This window comes from Phasianus colchicus, chromosome 5 (genome assembly GCF_987193195.1).
Source record: "Phasianus colchicus chromosome 5, bPhaCol1.hap1.1, whole genome shotgun sequence".
NCBI lineage: Eukaryota > Metazoa > Chordata > Aves > Galliformes > Phasianidae > Phasianus > Phasianus colchicus.
Window position 1 is genome coordinate 14,407,929 of NC_143440.1, and position 21,434 is coordinate 14,429,362.

A 21,434-nucleotide genomic window follows, 5' to 3' on the forward strand; every position below is an offset into this window, starting at 1 on the left:
AAGCTCTGTTCAATAAATTTTAAGGATAACCTGTTGCTATGCTAGAGAGAAAACAGAGTGGGGTGAACAGCAGCTTCCCAGTTAGAATTTGCCCAGGTTCCCCTTGAACATCCACCAAACAAGACTTGGTGAACTTCCTCCTTAATGGGAGAGACTGTAATACTAATATACTAATCCAGTAGTGTCCTACAATGAAACATGTCTCTATTTTCTTCTCCTTCAGGGGGATGAAGACAGAAATGAGTGCTACGGGTAAGCAAAATGCTGCATGAAATAAGCAATGAAATATTTGATCTAGAAGGTTCCCAGACAGAACAGGAGATGCATCCCATACACAGTATCTTCTGACAGTTCATCACAATCCCAGAGTGTTTGACTTTGCTGAGAGTACATTTGCCACTGATGGAAACTTAGAAGTTTCCAATAGGATCATTTTTAGGTTGTATGCCAGTACAGTTTGATGTCTGTGATATCATCTGAGTTTATCATTCCAAACACGTCAAACAAAACTGAAATTTCATCCAGTCCTCAGAAAGGATATCAGTTGCCTCTTGTGGACAACCCAAACCAAGGTTTAGAATAAAAATACTGTGTGCCCTTTGAGCTCAGACAGCAAATTAAGGGCAGTTGGAGCTCAGAATCTCTCACTGGCTTCTTCATCCTCACTAATTAACAGCCACACTATCTTGAAGTCTTGACTGAGGATCCCTGTTTTTGTGGGTTTTTTTAAGCCTTTTTATTTTATGCCTACATGGAAATATTTGCCCCAGACAGCCACAACCACTAAATCTAGCTCCCGTGATGGCAATGACGTCTTTGCTTGTTTTCATTTCTCCCCAGCAGCTGAGAATAAATATTTTGTTCTGCAAGTTCACAGAAAGTAACACATGATGCTGCTGGAGGAGTTCAAAGCTGTGTGTTAGTGAAATAACCAAGACACACCATGCCAGCAAACGTGCATGACCACTTTACCTCAAGTCGTGTTCGCTCATGGTACGATCAGCTACTTTTCTTCCATTCTCATCAGGCCTCCTTAAATTGTGAGAATGAAATCAATTTGTTTTGCAGTTCCCGAAGTATGGACTCAGTCAGCGATCTATAAACACACTTCTCCAATAGCTTAAATCAGAGGATAAAATAACCAGTACCCAAAGTCTGGGGATTGCTTCTGACCAAGCTGGCCGCAGTCAGGTGATGTGGCAACTATCCAGTCAGCTTGTCGCCCAAACTTGCCGTAAACAAAAGTTTCTGAGTTACAGCCCTGCACTGAATTATAAAGGCAATCCATGGCTGGGGCTGTATCAGTTTATCGGGCTGCTCCTGATCGAATAAGGCTAAGAGGATTAAGCTTTACAGAATGAACACATTGACCAGAGAAATAAGGTATACCTAAAGTACTGGATATAGAGTCGAATTCTGCCTCTGCTGGAAAACACTTCTGGCATTTACAAAGCTTCCAAGTTGTCACAATTTGACTTCTTGCTTCACCCAAGAATTAGATGTGAAATAGCATAATACACACCAGCGAGAATGCATGCAAGAAGCACATAGTGCTATTTTACACACCTCTGTAGTATTCAAGATGCTTGCCAGGGGTCAGCAGATACAGCACCAGACACCTGCCATAATGCAGAGGTAACTGTGGATCAGGCAAGGTAAGTTATGTCACCTAAATTGGCAGTGATGTTTCTCCTCTTTGGGAAATGACTAGAATGCATTAGCTGCCAAGGAAGGGAGCTTTCTTGAAACACTGGGGAAAAGGATACTCTAGGCAAGAAACGATTATATCAGAGTGTGATGGGAGTTATCATGAAGGGAAACAGGGACACATAAGTGAAAGGGTGTAGCAGCACAGAAAAACACAGAGGGACTCTGCTGACTGCATTATTTTACACACACCTATCCTTTCTGCCACTTTCTGGTCATGGATCTGTTACTTATTCTCTTCACTTGAGTTAGTTTTGTCTTTTTTTTTCTGTGAGCATTGCTGTGAAGGCATGTACAATTACACCAATTTCATAACCACAGTTATGCAATTTCATAACCATTCTTATCAGAATTATTACCCAGTCACACAAAAGGTAGATATCTTGAATAACGTTGCTTGCATCTACCAGGATACCAACTTTTGGATGAAAGGAAAGCTCTCTTAACAACAAAACCAAATAGTGTTTTTAAATATTCTGGTTATTCCCCATCTCGCATGAAGAAACTGTGTATTTGGAAAATGGCTTTTCTAATATTTGACAGTGTCTCCTACTGAATTCAACTTATAGGAGACAGATATGGACAGGAATGAAGGACTGCATGACAGACCATTTGCATAAACACTGATCACACTTGGCATGTTTGTCCAGAGATGTACTTGTGTATCCAAACACTGAAGTATACAAGTTTTAAAAAGTCTTAAGATTAATTGTTTAACCAAGGTAGCACAGCTATATATGTAAAGTAGCATCTGACCTGGGATAATACGGGTGTATTTTGTTCCTCTGCATTTGTTCCAAGCTAGGCTACTCTTTGCTAGAATGCTTAGAGTGAGGACATGTCCTTTCATATCCTTTTAGTTACACAAGCAGGAGTTTCTATTTCCTTGTTTATCTTCAATGAAAGGGTGAGCAGTCAAGTCAAGCATTGGGCAATGCAGCAGATGTGCACAAAGCACCCATCTGACAATGGCCAGGGTTCCCACTGAGACTTTTGAGCGGAGAATAATTGTACTTTCTTTTGGCATGAACCAAGGGTACAAAATCACATTTACGTGTGCAAGCCTTTGCCCTCTCAACATGTGTTCTTAGCTGCATTAGAAGAACTGGTGAAGGTCAGTTTGATTTTCAATTCTAAAATCAAAGAGCTGGCCGATGGCAACATTTCAAAATACAGTATTTCCTTCCTTGCCAACCATAGCTAGGTTTTATTTATTAGTGTTTGCAGGAAAAAAAAAAAAAACTTTTAAAGATATCAGTCAATAACAAACAAGGTCTGGTTTTTAAGAACCCAAAAAGAAAGAAGAAAAAAAAAATCTGAAGAAATTGTAATCAGAAATACATTTTTTATGTCCTCATTAAAAACAAACAAAAAAACTCTCAGACTGACATAGGATATCGTCTTTAGTTTCAAGTTGTTGTTTTCATGTAATGACCTCTCCTGTGAATTTTCCTTTCTGCATCTCTATTCTTTCTAAGCATAAAGGACTCTCAAGCTAATCTTCCATCTGTTATGTAGTCTGTCCTTTTATGCCTTTCCATTTTTTTTCCACCTTGATCTTTGTCTTCTTTTCCAAACCCCAAATTGTCTACCATCTCTTTCCATTTGCACATCCAGTTCTTGGAATATTTAGGGGTTTTTGTTTGTTTGTTTTGTTTTTACACATACAATACCAACACAGCAATTTTTTAGCTGAACCCCATTCTCTTGAAATGGGACAGAAGTACATTCTGATTTGCTCCATTTTGGATCAGAATTAAACCAAAAACCAAGAACCAGAAAATCATTCTGCAGACAACCATATACACAACAGTCTAGAAATAACAATTCCTAAAATATTCATGACACAACAAAGACTTAATGTGCGTGCTACTAGAGATTAGAAAGCAGCACTCAGTCAGAAACCAAGTTAAATCACCGTGACAAAGATCTCCAACACCTAGCATAAGACTAGCTCATTTACCCTAAAATTCATAGAAAGAGATAGTTTTCTGTAGCTTTGTACAGAAAGAAAGCAGTTGACAAAACACGAGCCTCCTGCAGCTCTACTACTGAGTATTATTCATCTAGTCTTCTCTCCCTAGATGGGCTGGAAGTCACTATCCTGAGACCACGCAGCAGAGCAAGGAAACAAACACAGAACTTCTAACTGCATCCTTAAGTTCCATGCCATTTTGCTTTCCCACTGATATATTTTTGGGAGGACATCAATTCACGTGAAAACTCAACAATTTTGTTATCCGTCTTATCAAAACATGAAGTCACAGAGGGTTTACAGGTTCATATGACCCATCAAAATCAACTTTTATTAAGATAGAGAAAATAAACTAATACTTGAAAATTAGATGAAGAGACAACTCAGAGAAATCCCTTGACTATCCAGCTTCCCTGCAAATCTTCTTAAAAGGCTGCAAGTGAGATATTCCCACCATACTTGCCATTTTTTCTCCTCATAGTGGAGAATTCCCAACTCTTTTAACAGCAGGTTTTTGCCTCACCCTACAACTAAATTTAACATGCTTCATACTTCACTCAGCCTAGCCTAGCACTTTCTCTAGCATGAGCCCCTTTGCTTGTTCCCTATCAAAGTGACATGCTACCCTATGCTACCCTGAGCCACATCTTTCCTGTGTTGTTAACTGGAAGTGTGCCTGCAGAGATGTGGGCATTGCTCACTGGAACAGATCACACCACCACTTTGTTTCAAATGACAGAAACTGACATTATTTTTAAGTTCATTTGAAAAGGATGTGACTTTCACAGACACTTATATTATTAGGCCAAGAAAAACCATCTTTTGCCAGATCTTGTCTAATGTGCCAAGTGCAAATCACTTGGCATTTACAAACCCAGGTACCATATTTTGGTCTTATCTGGAAAAAACACTGTGAGAAACAACAGACATGCAAATGTGTTACTAAATGATTGGTCATATAACTGGGAACTGGGGGGGGGGAGGGGGGGGAAGATAGATCAGCTGAAGCCCAAATTGCATTGAGTAATGCATCATCATGAACACTCCAGATGGACTGACACAGATTCATAAGGGTAAATGTACCCTCACACTGTAAGATGCTTTAAGAGAGAAAGAGATGTGTTCTCAGACAGAGAACAGTACGCACGCCACCTGAGCTGCTGCAGTGCTTCTGGGATTTCATATGATCCAACAACAACTGCCAAGCAGAATACTTTGAAGCTGGTATGTTTATAAACTCAGACAATGAATGAAAAAGCTCAAATACAAGTTAGATGCACCTTGTATTTAAGAAAAAAAAAACAAAACACAAAAAACTGCTTGCTAAGACAGGGAAACCAAAGCTGATGGATGCTGAACTGAAGTTGAATTAAGAGTGAACTCAAAGCTTCACAGCATGGGATGGTTTATTAGCAGCCTGAAGACAAAGGCCACAAAGCAGTTTTACTCCCATAGAGAGAGGAGCCCTATTATGGAGCCTTTCAACTCCCCAAGAATTGCCTTTTAACTCTCCCTCCACAGTAGGACAAACAGGGGAAAGAAATTAGTCTTGGATGATGTTAGCTGTTTTGTAACTTGTAGTGCTAGTCCCACTGGAGCTGTTCTGACTCCTGTCAGATTTATCCTCTTGACATACAAAATGGATTAACCTAAGGTATCTTTTTATTAAAAAAAAATACAAATTAAACAGCGTTTTCTCCCTCTCCCTCCCAAAATTTGTGGATTACTTTGAAAACCAAGTGATATTTCCTGGATTTAGTAGTAATCTCTGACTGCAGCGTTGCTATTAAAAGAAATGCTACGTGCTAATACAGAACCTACCCAATCAACTATGTCATGTTGTCATCCACCTACAGGGTAAAAACCTGAAAATAACCCCAAGCCCTTACGCTTTCAGAGATTCAGAGATCTGTAAGTTATCAGGGTGAGTCAGTCTGAAGTAAAATTTTTCCATGTATCAGTTTAAATGAGTACATTTTTACTAAGAAGAGAGATAGATATTATTTTTCAAGCAATTCAAGAATTCAGACAAACTACCCAACCTTATTCCAGCTATCTAGTGCTGTTTGCTAAAGAGAATTCCACCCTCTGGAAAACATCTCATCCTTAGGTCTTCTGCTGGGAAGACTAGCAAAGCTCAGTTGCATAGCCTGTCTTTCTGCATTATCTTGTTAAAGTAGGATTAATTAGGGGAAAAAGGAAAGAAAAATAGCAATGTCCTAACTTGAACATAAGCAAGAAATACACACCTTTGCTCCCTGGGGAAACATAGATGCCACATAAAGTGGTGTAACCTGGGAGTGAATTCAGTTTGTCTATGCATGTAGAGCTCAAAGCAGAATTTGGCCCCCCATCATGAAAAAAAAAAAAAAAACCAACACATTTACTTCTGTGGGAGCAAAAAGCACATGTTTTTGGGGAAAAACCATACAACTGACTGTACTCACTGCAATGTAATGGTCATGTAAAGAACATGACATTGTTCTCAGAAGACAAACTTCATGACCTTACATCACTGGTCACACAGACTGTAACGTCATCTCAAAATGACTAGGTACAATAGATTCTCATTGGACTGCTATGAAAAAAATAATCCAACTCTGAGGTATTTCTGATAAACTTCTCCAACTTCTATCAGCCTCCTGGTTTTATAGCACGTGAAGCACCACAACATCTGTAAACAAGAACTGGAAGAGGATCAGTGGATTCTTCCATGTGATTAGCAACTATTGGCTCCATGCAACTAAATCTCTGCACAGTGCCCTACACGTCTAAGGCATCAACGTATGTTCTAGCGAGACAATAATACCTTTCTTAATCAAAAGAAGAGCATAACTGTGGTGTTAGTAATGGCTGAGCCACAGCAGGTTTGCATTTTAGTAACCTACACCCAGTGTTTCGAATACAGCGATTCAAGATGCCTGTTATAAGAGACACACTGAATCACTGTACTTTCTGATCTAGGTAAGACTGCATGCTCTGAGAGTCTTTCAACAGCCTTAGAAAGGCTGATGAAGAACAGAAACTGAAAGAGCACAGAAATTTGCTAATGAAGGGAGAATGGAGAGAAAGAAGAAAGTTTGCACTGGCAATTGTTTCACATTTAAGCAAGGAAGAGTTGATCTATGCTTTTCATCACAATTATTTGAGACAGAGAAATAACACAAACAGGCAAAAAGTAACAAAATGAAACAAAAAAATGTAAATGTACCCCTATATACATATGTACACAGAGATGATGAGCAGTCCAACAGGTATGTCACTTAGACAACATTTCTTTAAGGACACAGACATCACTTCCTGATCTTTCAAAGCATGTGTTGCAACTGTGCAGAACTGCTGAGCAAAGACTCCTACAGAATCATGGCATAAGATGAACAGGTTAAACAAGTCCTATGCAATGGTCCATGGCAGAAGTTAGGACTCAGAAGCTGTCCGAGCACCTTTTGTTTTTGCTAGCAGGACATGAAATTTGTTCTCCTGCAGCATCTCAATAGCTGATTTGTTCTTCCTGACAATTCATCTGTTCATGCAGTTGCACTGCAGTAGCTTCACAAAAAAAAAAAAAAAAAAAAAAAAAAAAAAAGCATCAGTTTTGCCAATTTGAAGTCCCACTTATTCCAACTTCAACATTAAAAGTTACTGTTCAAACCTGACCCTCATACTTTACACCAGCACCTGCAGATTTTTGTGCTACTTTGCTGAAACTTTTTCACATGCATCTGCTATGTTTTGAAGCTGTAAAACTATAATTTTGAAGCTGTTAGAATAATCTTTTTAACAGTCTCTGCTGAACTGTTAGGCACGAACTTCCATGTTTCTATCAGGTTTGTTTATACAAAGTGTAGCAAAACACTAAAAACCATGCTTTTCATTTGGTCATGTACAAAACACCCTCCAAATCATCTGACTGAGAAGTGGAGAGTTTTTAAACTGGATTTCATTTCTTAAAATGTGGGGTCTTCCATTTTTATGACTTACTATAATTGCTTCTCTCTTCAAGCTGGTGATTTTGTCTAGTAATATAGCAGTGGAACCGATCAGTTAAATGAAGCATGAACTGCAGCCTGCAGAGAGCTGGATTAAAAACTGCTGAGTTTTCAACATGATCCTTAATCAGAGAGGGTTTCTTTTAGAGGAAAGAAAATGTAAAACATAGGGGGCACGGAAAAAAAGGGGGTAGAGATGGGATAATGAGACTCTTTTAAAAATCAAAATCTGTTTTAATTTTTACACAGTATGCAAACCTACAGCACTACAATTCATAAAGTTCAACTTCCGTTAATAATTATTGAAAAATGCGGTAATGGCTTTTTGTTTTTAAAGTATGTTCACAACAGCTTGTCACACAGGCTACCCACAAAACTTATGTAAGAAAAATCACTCAGCAGCAGTAGCAGCGTTGGCTTGCTTTCACTCTTTCTAGCAATATCCATCACATACATTCAAAGCCAGCCCTAAGATGCTGAAGTCGCAATGCGTATTGCAGTTTTGCTTTGCTTTGGAATGAAAAACCCAAGAGGACAAGGAGCATCTGTAAACGGTGCCTTTTGTGCACGTGAATAAAGTCAGTTTCTCAACTAGCTGGCAGAGTGAAAAGAATGGGAGAAGGAAAGAAATGAAGAAAAAAGGGAGAGGAAACATCATGTTGCTTGCCTGCAAGTGCTGCCAAGTGGACATACTTGGAGAGCAACCCATTTCCCCAGTTAATGTAGAGCCTGTTTTCAGTACTCCCATGTTCCTTTTTCTTTTTGTTAATCCTGTGCTTTGCAAGGTTCATTAACCCTGTTTACGCAGTAAGGTTGGGTCAGTCTGACCTGCTAAGAAAATGCACAAATATCTGCACATTCACGTACATACTTCAGTTCCTTCTGAAGTCACAATACTTTCAACATGCTTTCAAAATAAAAAAAATATATATCTGGAATGCATAATGCATTTTAATTTTTTTTTTTTTCACTTCATACAAAAAAATTTAGCAAATGTAGCACTTTCTGTCTCAGTGTACCCAGTTTCCTCTAAAAGTGACGTCTGTTTTATGTAGTGATGTACACCTCTACAACAACTTTCTGACTTCAAAAAGCACAAAGAGGAATAAGCAGGAATTATGTGCCCACAAGAAACTGCTCACTTATGCTCTGGCATCACTTCTATACTGTTTTGGAGAAACACCATATTGCTCCAAGGGAATGATAGCTCAAGATAGACAAAAATACATCTAAAGTGGCCCCAGAGCACAACATTAAATCCAAAGAGGAGTGCAGCTCCCCAAAGGAAATACTGATCTATAAGCTGCTGGTTTACCTGTGGCAGAAAAGGGATGCTGCTGCAATCTGCAAGTCAATGTCTTTAAACCAGTACTAGTGTCAGGGCTAATGAAAACCAATGTTTTGAACATCTCTGATCTAATACGAGTATGTGGGAGCCTGAAATTACCTCAAACACAATACTGACACGAGTCTTAACAAAGATTTTTTCCCTTATGGTCTATATAGGTAACATAAGTAACCTTGTTTACTGTAAGGACACTTAACGAGTGCATTCCTCTGGGTCTGGAAGGGCAGGCTGGCCATTTTATGAGAATCCTGTGCACAAACATAAAGGGATGCAGCCCAAATCTAAACAGACTTTAAATTACATGTCTTAACATTACTGGCCTGAGAGAGACTGAAAGCTCAAATATCTGCCTCCTAGGAAGCAGTACTACAAAAATAAGGGGTACACAGCACTTTCCCAAGAAGAGAAGCCTCTTTCCCAAGAGAGAGCACTGCCTTTTCACCTTTAAGAGACTCCTAACACAAGCCTGTTTTATGTGATGTGGAGGGGAAATAAAATCAGCAGGATTTTAAAGAATCCAAAGGCTGTTGAATAGGAGCTAGGTGCAAGGGGTACCATGTACTAGTTAACCACACTCAGTGGCCCATGGAAAAGCGCATATGGTTTCTGGAAGTCTCTTCCCACTGTTGATTTAATAGTTCATTATTATGCAGTAATATATAGAATAACTGTGTTTAGACATCAATGCAGCAATGACTTTACTGTTTATGCACCAATTCTCCTATGCTGAATTAGTAAATTAGTAAATCAGTAAAACTGAGTAAACTCAGTAAAGACTCTCTTGATAGTCTGCAAAAATATATTTGGAGAATCTAGAAAAATTCCATTCATTACTTTGCAATATTACTGTATATCTTGATCTTGCCGAAGTTTACTGAAGTTTGTGAAAGGAAAACTGCAGGCAAACTCTTCTTTGTCAGCTCCATTAGGGTAGAGAGAGAAGAGAATGGCATATTGATAGGCAAAGCAGGTACAATTCTGCTCCACGTTAGCCTTGTTTTAATATGAGCTATGATCTCATAGCGGGATAATTTCTTTACGTTGGTGTTTAGGAGAAAGGCTTACACTGAGGGTACTTTGGCTGCCTTTAGTCAAGAATGTGATTCATGTGAGTGGGAGAAAAACAACGCAGCAAAATCTACATTTCTATGTACATGGAAAATAGAAGATTTGTATGCCAGAGGAAGAAACAAAAAAAAATAGAGTGTACGTCTTTTGTTTACTTATACTGCAAGGAAATTCTCTGACAGAAGTAGCAGCTTCCCCAGCAGCACTGACACTGAAAATACAATACTAGTTCCATAGTGACTGTTCATATGCCATACACATTTGGTGCCTATAAACTTATCTATCTGTCATCTCAGTTGAGCGCATGTTTCACTACTCCGAATTAACAAGAATATACCAAGCTGTATATTTATTTTTGTGAAAAAACAAACTCAGATTGTAGTTTGCTGTTTTTGGTGTGTTTTTTTTGTGTTTTTTGTTGTTGTTGTTGTTGTTGTTTGTTTTCTAATTTGTAGAATGTAAATGTTGAGTTTCACTGGACTGAAAACAAAGTGATTGTAATAAATACCCAGGCACCTAGTCAATACAGAGAAAAAAATCCCCTCATTATACACAAACAAAAATCCCACAAAATATGAAACCCTCTTCACTACAAGGCAAATAGCATCATTTCCAGTATATTCCATTCCTGATGAAACTCAGAAATTGTCTCAATTTTTAAATACTATCAGATGCAGAACTGATACGTAGAAAACATTAAAGCTGTAATCATCCCTCTCAAGACACTTTCTTAGCAAAGATACGCTAGAACTATTCAGAACAGTCTTTTCATTTGAGTTGTCTCACTGAGGATTGTCACTTTGATGTACATTTTTCTTGTTTTGCAACCACGTCACCTGAAAAAAAGGTATATCCCTTGTCTAGCCTACAATTTCCAAGAACAACTGATACTCAGATGTTCTTTAAAAACTATATTTTTGAGAAAATATTTAGGTTGTACCTTAATAACACAGGAAACTAAGTCATGTTTTCAGAAATGACTTAAGAACTTGCTAGATTAAAGGGCTGTCTACACATGGAACCATTTAGTAATGACTGCTCAAGAACAGCTATGCCATGTGTAGATGCCCTCATTCCAGAATAAGGTTGCCTTATTTCTGTTTAATTTATCCCATCAAGGTGTGTTAAGCTGAACAGAAACAGTGTCAGCACATGTAGCTATTACTGAATAGCTGTTACTAAACAATTCCTGTGCAGACAAGTGCTAGCAACAATTGAAGATCAGGTCTGTTGTCCCCAATCCATTCTCTCTCACTGCAATTAGCGGAAGGCTTTTTCTGGTGCATGTACTGCTTTTTATTACTGCTGCTTTCACTATTTCATTTCATTGGAAAAAAAATAAAGCTATTACGTATTTAATACATATTCTGTGTTAAGCATGAGCTGACCACATTCACTGCCACTTAAATGCAATTCGTTTACAGATTAGGAAAACTTTGGTGTATTTCACATTCTGAACCAACAAATCTTGACGATGGCATTTATTCTTGCAAGCTAATCATGCATTAAAAAAGCCAGCTCTTAACGAAGTACTGACAACAACTCAAAGGAACTGGAATTTGCTTTGCCTAAGTTGCTTTCACAAATACCTGTAATGAGTAACTTACTACTAAGATGAGGGGCTTTTACTTCTAGAGACCAACGATGAAAAGCGAAGCACAATACATATGAAAACAATTTTGATCTACAGCACCCTGTAGACTACATGCCCACACCACAACTCAACTGGTGGTTATTGGAGGCCTAAGTTGAGCTTAATCCTTTGCTGGAATATCAGAGTGCATCACTGAAGCCGAAGCAAACAATGCTTGACTCCAGCCATTGTTTCAGTGACATTTTCCACGTCCACATGAAGATGTGACCTACTAAATTATTTTCAGGTGACATCTTTTGTAGTCACCTATATTGCTTCATGCAATAAAACCAGCATGATAGGGCTAGTGTTTGGTTTAACTGGTTCACCACTTTGTTTAAGCTAAAACAAATATATGTTCCTAAAAATGTTTGCAATTTCATTCTAACTTTGTGTAAACTAATGTGCTTAAAGCTGAGAAGGAATGTGTCCATTATTTGCTCCAAGTAAACTTTAATAAGAGTAAGAATTTCAGTAGTTAATAAATAATAGCTAAGAGAAGGAAAAAAAAAAAAAAAAAACACCCTAATATTGCTGCTATTTAATTTTATGTGAAATTGAAGATGCCATGAAAGCTTACCATAAGTACACAGTGAAATACAAGCTGGAGAAGCCTGTGCTTGGTAGGTTATTCCATGCGATCGCCTGCTGCCAAGACACGCACTCAGATGCTAAATGCACAGAGCACTAGTCCTCTGTCCTTTACCATTATTGTCCAGATTTAACTAAATGTCCACTCACAGCTTTTGTGAAAGCTGAGTTCAGGGTGGATCACTCATTCCATAAGCATTGTGTTTCCTCCTGTTTGTGAATTCTGTCACTTTCTTTTTTGCTTTATGTTCTCCGAGCCCTTCAACCAATACAGAATGATTAATTACTTCAAGGTCTTTTCCAAGAGTGAATAAAAATATCAATACATTTAGTTTCCAAATACTCCTGAGAACTGACTGGTAATGACAACACCTTCCCTTTGCAGAGGAACACTGGAAGGGCAGCACAGTTATGGCCAATACCAGCAAGTTTAAATGGACAAAAGAGGAATATTTCAAAACAAAGGTACCTTTCACTTTCTACAATCTGATCTACTCCAGTGCAAGTGCAAATACGTGAGATGATTCTACTGGAGTCAGCACCAGGATCCACCACATCTCTATGCTGAGTCACTTCCATGTCTTTGCACTGTATTTTCCAGTGTCTCCTTACAGGTTTTCTTCTCCCAAAAATGAACAATCAACTGCAGTAAGCATCATGAAACAGATGATAGAATCAAGCACACATCCATTGATTTTAGCTGCAAATATTCACGTCAGCCTTTCATATTCCTCATCCAGAAAAGGGAGAGGTTAGTATTTAAAAGACTTCACATCACAAAAGAATTTGGTGGCAGAGATAAGAACCCTCCCCTGAGGTATCAGGATATCAGTGCTTAAGTTTTTATTCTAGTCTTATTCTAATATCAGAAAATGAGTACAAAAATGTTATAAAAGCCACATAAGCAATGTTTTGTTACAAAATGTGAAATCAGTGCCGGTGTTTCCAAGAGGCCAGCAGAGTTTACATAAAAAAAAAACTGAGGAAAATATGATGGCACTATAAGCACTATTTTGGGAGAGAATCACAAAGAGGCAAAATAAAAAACACAACTACTTTTTTTTTTTTTTCTAGTTAGCTTTATGACTTACTAAATGCTTTTCAAGAGCAAACAAAAGAAACTAATCGGTTGTTTTTGTTTTTGTTTTTGTTTTCTCCACAAACTGCAAGCTCATATTTACTTATTCAAACTGGGAATTCAATTGCAATAGATTTTAGCTCACAAAGTGCCATTAACAGGCTACTAATTTCAAAACTGTCCACGCTTAGGAGCAAAAATCCTAAATACCAGATTTTTCAGCCATTGTCACTGTACCCAAAAAGGATGCAGCCTAATGGTTTACCTGGCATTTTTAAACAAAACCCAAATACCATCTTATGCAGTTTAATGAAAACTTTTCACTACTGAAGATGCTTAATGTGGTTCTTACAAGAACTGCTATTTCTGTGTTTTTAAAATGTACGTTTATAGCTCTCTTTTTCAGAGATCTGGGTCTGGATTTTCCATCAACAACTTGATTTTTTTCCAGTCCAGAGCACTTACTATGAATGGCTGCCTATAAAAACAGAGATGAATTTAGATTATCTGCTTCATAATTATAAATCAGAACTACCTCCTCAACTTATGCCTTGAATAATTTCCAAGAGATAATATCTGAATCAACTGCCAAGATTTTCTTATGGCAGTATTCAGAAAAAGTCAGTACTTGGCAATTCTGACCTCAAAACTTTCATAGGCCACTGTGGCTCATCAGTGCCCAAGGGATTTTTTGCTACATTGGAAGAAAATGAAGAAAACAAAGAAAAATTAACTCTCTACTCCAGTGAGTGAATCGAGGATAAAGAGCGAATTCTGGTGAGAAAATAATAAAAAATAAAATAATGAAGAAAAATCCTATATTCATTATTCCTATTGTACTAGTGAAAGCTTTTCTATCTCACAAGCTTGGACTCTTATCTGAAAGAAACGGCCATCATTCTAAAAAAGAAAGAGAATATCTCAAAATCAATTTGTTCTAGCTGAGCAATACAACCTTATATGTTTATAGTCAAGTTCCCATATTGAAAAATTCGTATGAAAAAAGCCAAGAAAACTGATTTCTGAACCAAATGCACATGAAACCTACATGAGTCAAGGAAAAATACGATAGTCAGATTTTTTTTTTTGTTCAGTATCTACACATAAGTTTAATTATGTCACATGATATTCCAGATTGGAAATCACTGCAGTTCTCACATATTTCCTAAGGACTCTAGGTAATATTTCCAAATTTTACACGTTGAACAACACAAACTTGTTACCCTACCACAACAACTGACTATATAGTTAGAAACCAAATGCTTTTTTCACAGTGTTCTCTCTGATCTTCCATTAGCCTTACTGCCTCACCTCTCATCTCATTACATCCCCCCAAAATATCCCATTCTTGCTTCACTGCCTAGACAAGCTAATTGCCCAGCATGTCCCCAGTACCCACCACCACATCCCTTTTCTCCTGTTTCCACTTTCAACTCCATCGCTTTCTCCACAGCTTTCAGGGAAAGCTCTGCAGTTGTTGTGCTCTGCACATCAGGTCCTTCCACTGTTATACTGCACTCATGTTTGTAACACATAAAGTATTACTTATTGATCCCACACAGCATTGTTATGAAACTCAAGAACTTTGATTGTCAGAAGGAAAGCGGAAAATCAGAAAAGATGACAATTTGCTTATAATACAGGACTGTATAAGTTTAAATGGAATGTGCAGGAAAACCAGAACAAGAAAAAAAAAATTGTTTCCTTTTTGAAGTACCTGCCCTTCCAACTGTTTTCCTGATGGGCAGGCATCCGTTTTATGTGAGTACCCCTAACATTTTGCTGAGGCAGCACGCTCAAGCTTGCAGTACGGCCCTGACATTGTCCTATGGCCATGTTCATGTGTCTAAAAATTAGCTGTCAATTGATTAAATTTCACCCGCCAGTGAAAGTCTAATGGATTTACCCCTCAGTTTAATGTACTCGAGTTCAATGCTGATTTTTAAGGTCACAAGCTGGTCAAAATGAAAAGACTAAGCAAAAAAAAGCAGCAAATAAATGTCAAGCTGTCCCAAGTGGGAACTCCTCTGCTCTATATTTAAACGAAGGAAAGAATATTTATCTCAGGAACAGGCTTCTTCTGTCAGTCTGGAAGTAAATTATTTTTACCCCCTAGTCTATAATAAAATTAAATTCCCACCTCAGCTGCTAGCCTTCATTCTCACCTTCAGAATCCAAAGAAAGACAGAAATGAAAGCACATAACTCCCTCCTACTATTAGCAAAACAGCTTAGCATTTATGCATTAAATCAGAGTTCTCTGCATTACCTCCTTTGTCAGAAATGCTTTGGGATTTTTGATTTAGGTTGCTTCTTTGTGTGTGTGCGTGTATAAAACATGCCATAAATTCTTACTTAATCTACCAGAGTATATCTACTATTTACCAATAAATCAGCCAAAAACTAACAGGAGGGTGAGTTTAAAATACTGCTATTTTATTTTTTCTATTTTTCCTCCATGAAAAACAACTGTTGGACTTAGAAGCAGTTAGCTGAATTATCACTTGATTTCCACAGCCAAAACTAAAGGCATTATCTTTGGAGTCAATGAAGTCTGCAGCTGCTGGAATCTGGAATGGAATGCATCTTTTCATTAGGCTGGTGCCAAATTAGAAATGCCTGCTCATCCAAATGAACCATGAATGCAGTACTTTAGAAATATCTGCTCTTCGCATGTAACTCAGCATGCTAGAGAATGTGACAAGCCTAGTAACACTCCATCTCTGGCACTTTCAAGAGAATGAAAAATGTCACTGGCCGTGTCCTTGCCTGCACGCTCAAACTGCTGCTCTATCTGAGAGGTGCAGAAGCCCACTGAAACTGAAGCTCCAGCTCTGTGCTGCTGGTCAAAACAGAATATTTTATTGGTAGGTTACTCGTGAAGCGGAAAGACTGTAAAGCCCACGATAACTCAAACCAGAGCTGCAAACCACAGACAGAATCAACAGACTGTTACCATACTTAATTAAAAAGGATGGAATTAAGACTTGCTGCACATCACAATGCAAACAAATCTCCCTTAGCTAATGCAACGATGCTTGCTTGCTGCCATATCAGTGTCTTCTCTTCCCTCCTCTTTCTCTGAGCTTGCTAGCCCAGACTGACATGCTGCAGAAGGTTTTTCAGGTATCTAATCACACCTTTTCTTCTTATTCACTTTTTATAATAGATCAGAACTTGTTAGGTTGCAATCATAGCCTACTGAAACAAAGAGAAGCTTTGCACACATCACACCCACTGTAATAAAATGCCTTTTTGTTTGGTATTTAAATACAACTTTGTTATGGGGTTCATTATCACAACATATAATTGTCCATCTGCCAGTTGCTTACTGAGCAATGGGACTTCAGGCTTTCTGGCTGCTACTCATATTCCCATGGCAAGGTAAGAAAAGTGCAGGAAGGCTGTCTGGATTTTCTAGCAGCTTATTTTTTTAAGCCCTGTGTACTTCAGCAAGTCAAAAATATATTCCCCTCATGGAAATCTGTAAGGCTTGGAACAGTTCTTTGTTCTTTGAGACACTTGGCAGCCCCAGGAGCATCACCCATCACCATCAAACTCTCATCTTCAAGGTGCACGCTGCTTGTCTGCAGAAGTGCACCATCCCTTTGAATTCCTATCCTGGCAATTTTAAGTGTTCTTACAAATATCCTGAGTTGTGGGCGACAATGAAAATAAAAGATCTAAGTCCTTTAACTAAGCTTTCTTCAGGAAACATCTGAGAGTTCACTGAGACCTGCCTTTATGTACTTTGTACTAGCTGAAGTTTCCCAAGCACTGAAGGATTCAACTTACATAAAAATGTGCCATTTTTAAATTGGCACAGACAGAAACTGGCATAAACTTGCTGAAGAATAACACAAGAAAAATGAAATTAATCAAACTCTATTGTCTGCCTCTCAGCTAATGTTCAACATAGCTTATCTATGAATATTTCATAGAGCTTGATTTTAAATGCCCCTAAGCACAGTGATTTCAAAGACTGCTCTGGGGAAAGCGTTCCATAGGTTAAGCACTCTTAAGAAAAACTCTCTTGCATTAAGAAAAAAAAAAAGTCCTTTTATTTTTATCACATTCATCTCAGTGGATCAAAACTTGGAGCTGGTATGCTCTGGACCATATCCATGTAAATACGATAAATTAAAAATAAAAGGAGTATTTAACCTAAACTTGCTTGCACGCAATTCTACTGATATTTTACAGATTACATCTAGACTTGTTATGAAGTATTAGTCACAGAGTCTGGTTAAATTTCTCTGACACTTGCACATATAAAATACAGTTTTCTTGCATCAGTTAATGAGGGTAAGGGCTGAGAGCATTCAAACATCTCTTATACACAGTCCTGGTGTTTATTAACACAAGCAGTCCCACTGAATGTCACAATTCATAATATCAGTTAAAAAAGAAAGTGCTGAAGTAGAGAACATTATAGTCCTTTGACAAAACTGATTTGCAGCAGAGTCATGAGAGGAAGCCCGATCTTTGCGCAATTGAGTCTCCAGTCATATTTTTTTACTGTACATATGTGACAGGTCTACTTACGCTAGAAAACAGCCCTTGAAATTCATTCAATTATTCCCAGAATGACTGAGAATCAAGCATAAATAGCATGCCCCACCACTTAGGGGGAGAAATACAGCGATGTGAGAGCATGGAACCTGCCAGTACCTTCAGCAAACACCTTAAAAAGAAACAAACTAGAAATATATATACCATAACTACAGTTTACAGAACTAAGACCGTGTTGTTTGTTCTCAAGAAACAGCAGAAATACTACCTTCAGAGTTTTTCCATGTGTTTCATGCCACAGCCAACTTCTGACAGCCAATTCCATAGATATTACTTTTCCATCATTTTGAGTGTTTGGGTTTGGTTTTTTTTTGTTTTTTTTTTTTTTGTAATGAGCAACTGAGGGAGAATTCAGCATGCTCCACACGCAGATAAATGCACTAAGCGAGCATAAAAATAATCTTGATGCTTTTTTGAAAAGGAATCAAAATAAGAAGCCTGTGTTCCTAACACTGCGAGGAGAAGGAAGTACACTATTGGATGCATGTAAAATACCATGTAAGTGGTTGCTGCTTGGCAGACTTCTACTTCGGCAGACTGATGGTAACTAACAGTAAACATTCCCATTATATATCTCCAATAAAGAGCTTTCAATCAGCATGTCAAGAGCATTTTCCAAAAAAGAAGCATCACTTCCACTCGCTTATTCAAACAAACCACTGAAATTTGCCCATCACTATTTCTTAGCAGCAATCACATGACACAGAAATATTACAACCAACAACATGATATCCTAAATTGAACCAACAAAAATAGTTGCCATTAAATGATCACTGGATATTGCCAGAGAGAGAATATGGAAGGCGTCCAGCCACTAAAAATATGGATGCTGAGAAAGAAGATCTAAGACAGAACAGAACAAATAAAAAGATTACCCAACCCAAATCACTGCTTTGTTGCACACACTGAATTCAGAGTAAATACACTTGTGTTCTGCAGCGCCAGCAAGAAAGGCACCACCATCATCGTGCCCCATATCACTGTCAGTAAGCTCCAGAGACAGTAGAGGAAAGAAATAATCCTTAAATTTAAAAAGGAAATATTTCATGGAAGAGTACAGGAAAAAAATCTGCTCCAGTTATTCCTATGGCATCCCAATGAGACTGAAGCATGGGAAGCTGTACACGAAACAGAGAGAGTGTAGACCTCCTGTATCTTAATCCAGCAGTCTCCCATTCCCATGAGCCAAGATCCATTCTGGCCATGCAGCAAACACTTGAAATGGCCCAGAAAGGCACATGCAAAAAATCTGTTCTTGACACAAACCCAGGCACTTCAGGCTGTGCTATGGGATTACCTAAAGCATGAGACTAAAATAAGAAAAAACAATTACAAAGGTAATTAATTCGTGTTCAATTCCCCTGTTTGTGACCATTCTATTTTTTTTTTCTAATTATCATATGATAGTAGATCATAATGATAATTATATACCTTGTAACTATCATCACCAATAAAGGAGAACATATTGCTATTTTAAGAGATTAAGAAATGGATTACTTGAATTAGGTATGTGATATAGCAGGTGACAGATCTTAGCTTTTATACTGCCGCAAAATCAACCAGAATTCAAAAGATATTAGTTCATTTATGTCCAATAAGTTTTTGTCCCTGGGCTTAGAATTATTATAATAGATATCATCTCAATCAACTTATGAGCCATAAAGGCATTACTGAAAAGCAGTTACAGTCTATACAAATACTTAACAGCTCCACTAGGCATAAAGATTGGATCCACATGTGACTTCACTAAATGTTTCAAATGTTACATCACTAATTATGTGATACTGTCACTTCTGGTAAACCACAGATGTAACATGAAAAATATTCAGCTTGGTCTTGTGTAGATCTTATCTCAATGTGCAAGTTCCAAAAAAAACTGAACCTACCCTTTTGATGTCTGCCCTGTATTAGCTGTTAGCTTAAGAGTGAGCTTGCTGAGCTGAGGAATTTTTTGCAAGATTTGCATCAAATCTCCACACGATACAGCCAAGAGGTTGCACTTGAAACACAAAACGTAAACTTCCATTTCTATTGCATATTGTAGCATTTATGTAAATCATCAAGGTTAGCTTATGTTTTTGTTATTAGATACGATGTCCCTTAGAGAAGTCCTTGACTCACTCCTCTGCGTCTCCTGTAAACAAAAGCAAAGTTCAGTTCAACAGCCTGCTATGGTGTAAGTAGCTTAAAATTGAAGTTTCTCCAAAGGTTTCAAAATTCAATAGCCACAAGATCAATATGTCAAGCAATTTGTTGGAAAAAAAAAAAAAAAAACTGCAGGTACAGGTAATAATAATATAACTGTTCCACCTTAAAATAACAGAGGTCCAAACTTTACCCAGGCCAGAACCATTGGCCTACAAGGTTTCATTTGCAGTATGCACGGCATACTGGAGCCTGCCATAACTGAAGAAAGGACAGTGGGGCAAAATGAATGGCTCTCTCACATTCAGTAACTAGGGAGTGAAAGTTCAGCTTCCTCCAAAGCCAGTAGATGTTTCACCAACGCCAGGGTGTATAAACAGGTTTTTTGTCTCCTTGGCCACTTGCTTTAATAAATACATATGTGAGAAGAACATAAAGAGAGCTCGTAAAGCAGGGTGCTAACATTTTCTTCCATAAAAAAGTATGAAGTAAACAACATTCAATGGCTGTTCAGCCTGAGGTCTTCAACCCTTTTGCAAAAGGAAGTAACACTAACGTGTTGGTCAAGCAGTACAGAAATTCTCTTGAGAACAGTAATCCATACAAGAACAAACCATGGGCAGCTGTAAGCTGATTTTTGCCAGGGTTTTAATAGTGCTGCTACCAAGGAAAGTAGCAAAGAAATCAGAAAAATATGATTTATGAGGTTTCCCTCTTCCTCTTTTGCTGTAGTACGTATTAATCAGAGCTCCTGTCTCTTTTTCTGGGATCTTAATGAAGATGAGGTTAAATCAACTGACTTTAATGATATCTGAAATGAGGCATGAAACTGAACCATTGTTCGACTCTGTTTTGCCTTTGGTTTCATAAGTAGTGCAGTTCTTTAAACCTGGGTGGTATACTGGCATTCACTAGGAGACTGCTGCTTTCATAGAGTATCATTTTTCTCTGTCAAAGCTTAAACTAACTTGCTTATATAGCTCATCTGCACCTCTTCCTTAGATAACAAAACATAATATTAGGACATAGCTAGGAGAAAAAAAAAAAAAAGCCACAGTTTCATAAGCCAGTAGTAAAACTGGAGAAAGAATACAAAGTTAATCTACAACAAAGCTAACCATGAAGTGATCTACAACAGTAAAAGTAGAAAAGCAGAGTCAAAATTTGTAATTAAGTTTCAAAAGGTTACTTTTGATGCCATTAAAATACTGCCCTGATAATAAAAGCTTAAACTAGGGGACTTGCATTCAAACAACCAAGCTCATATTCATCTGCCTCATACAGGACCAGATTTATAAAGATTATACTATAGGCCCGAGGTAACTCCGT

At 37.9% G+C, this 21,434-nt stretch overlaps 1 protein-coding gene across 3 annotated transcripts in view; it reads right to left on the minus strand.

Moving 5' to 3' along the window:
* KCNQ1 (potassium voltage-gated channel subfamily Q member 1) overlaps positions 1–21,434 on the minus strand; it is a 335,168-nt gene that overhangs the window by 157,406 nt on the left and 156,328 nt on the right. Inside the window, exon 13 of one of the 3 annotated variants that reach the window (XM_090140573.1) lies at positions 973–1,032. The exons of the other annotated variants lie outside the window; for them this stretch is intronic. Coding sequence (XP_089996699.1) covers positions 973–1,032 — 60 coding nt within the window. The remainder of the gene's footprint in view (positions 1–972; positions 1,033–21,434) is intronic. 3 annotated transcript variants of the gene reach the window in all.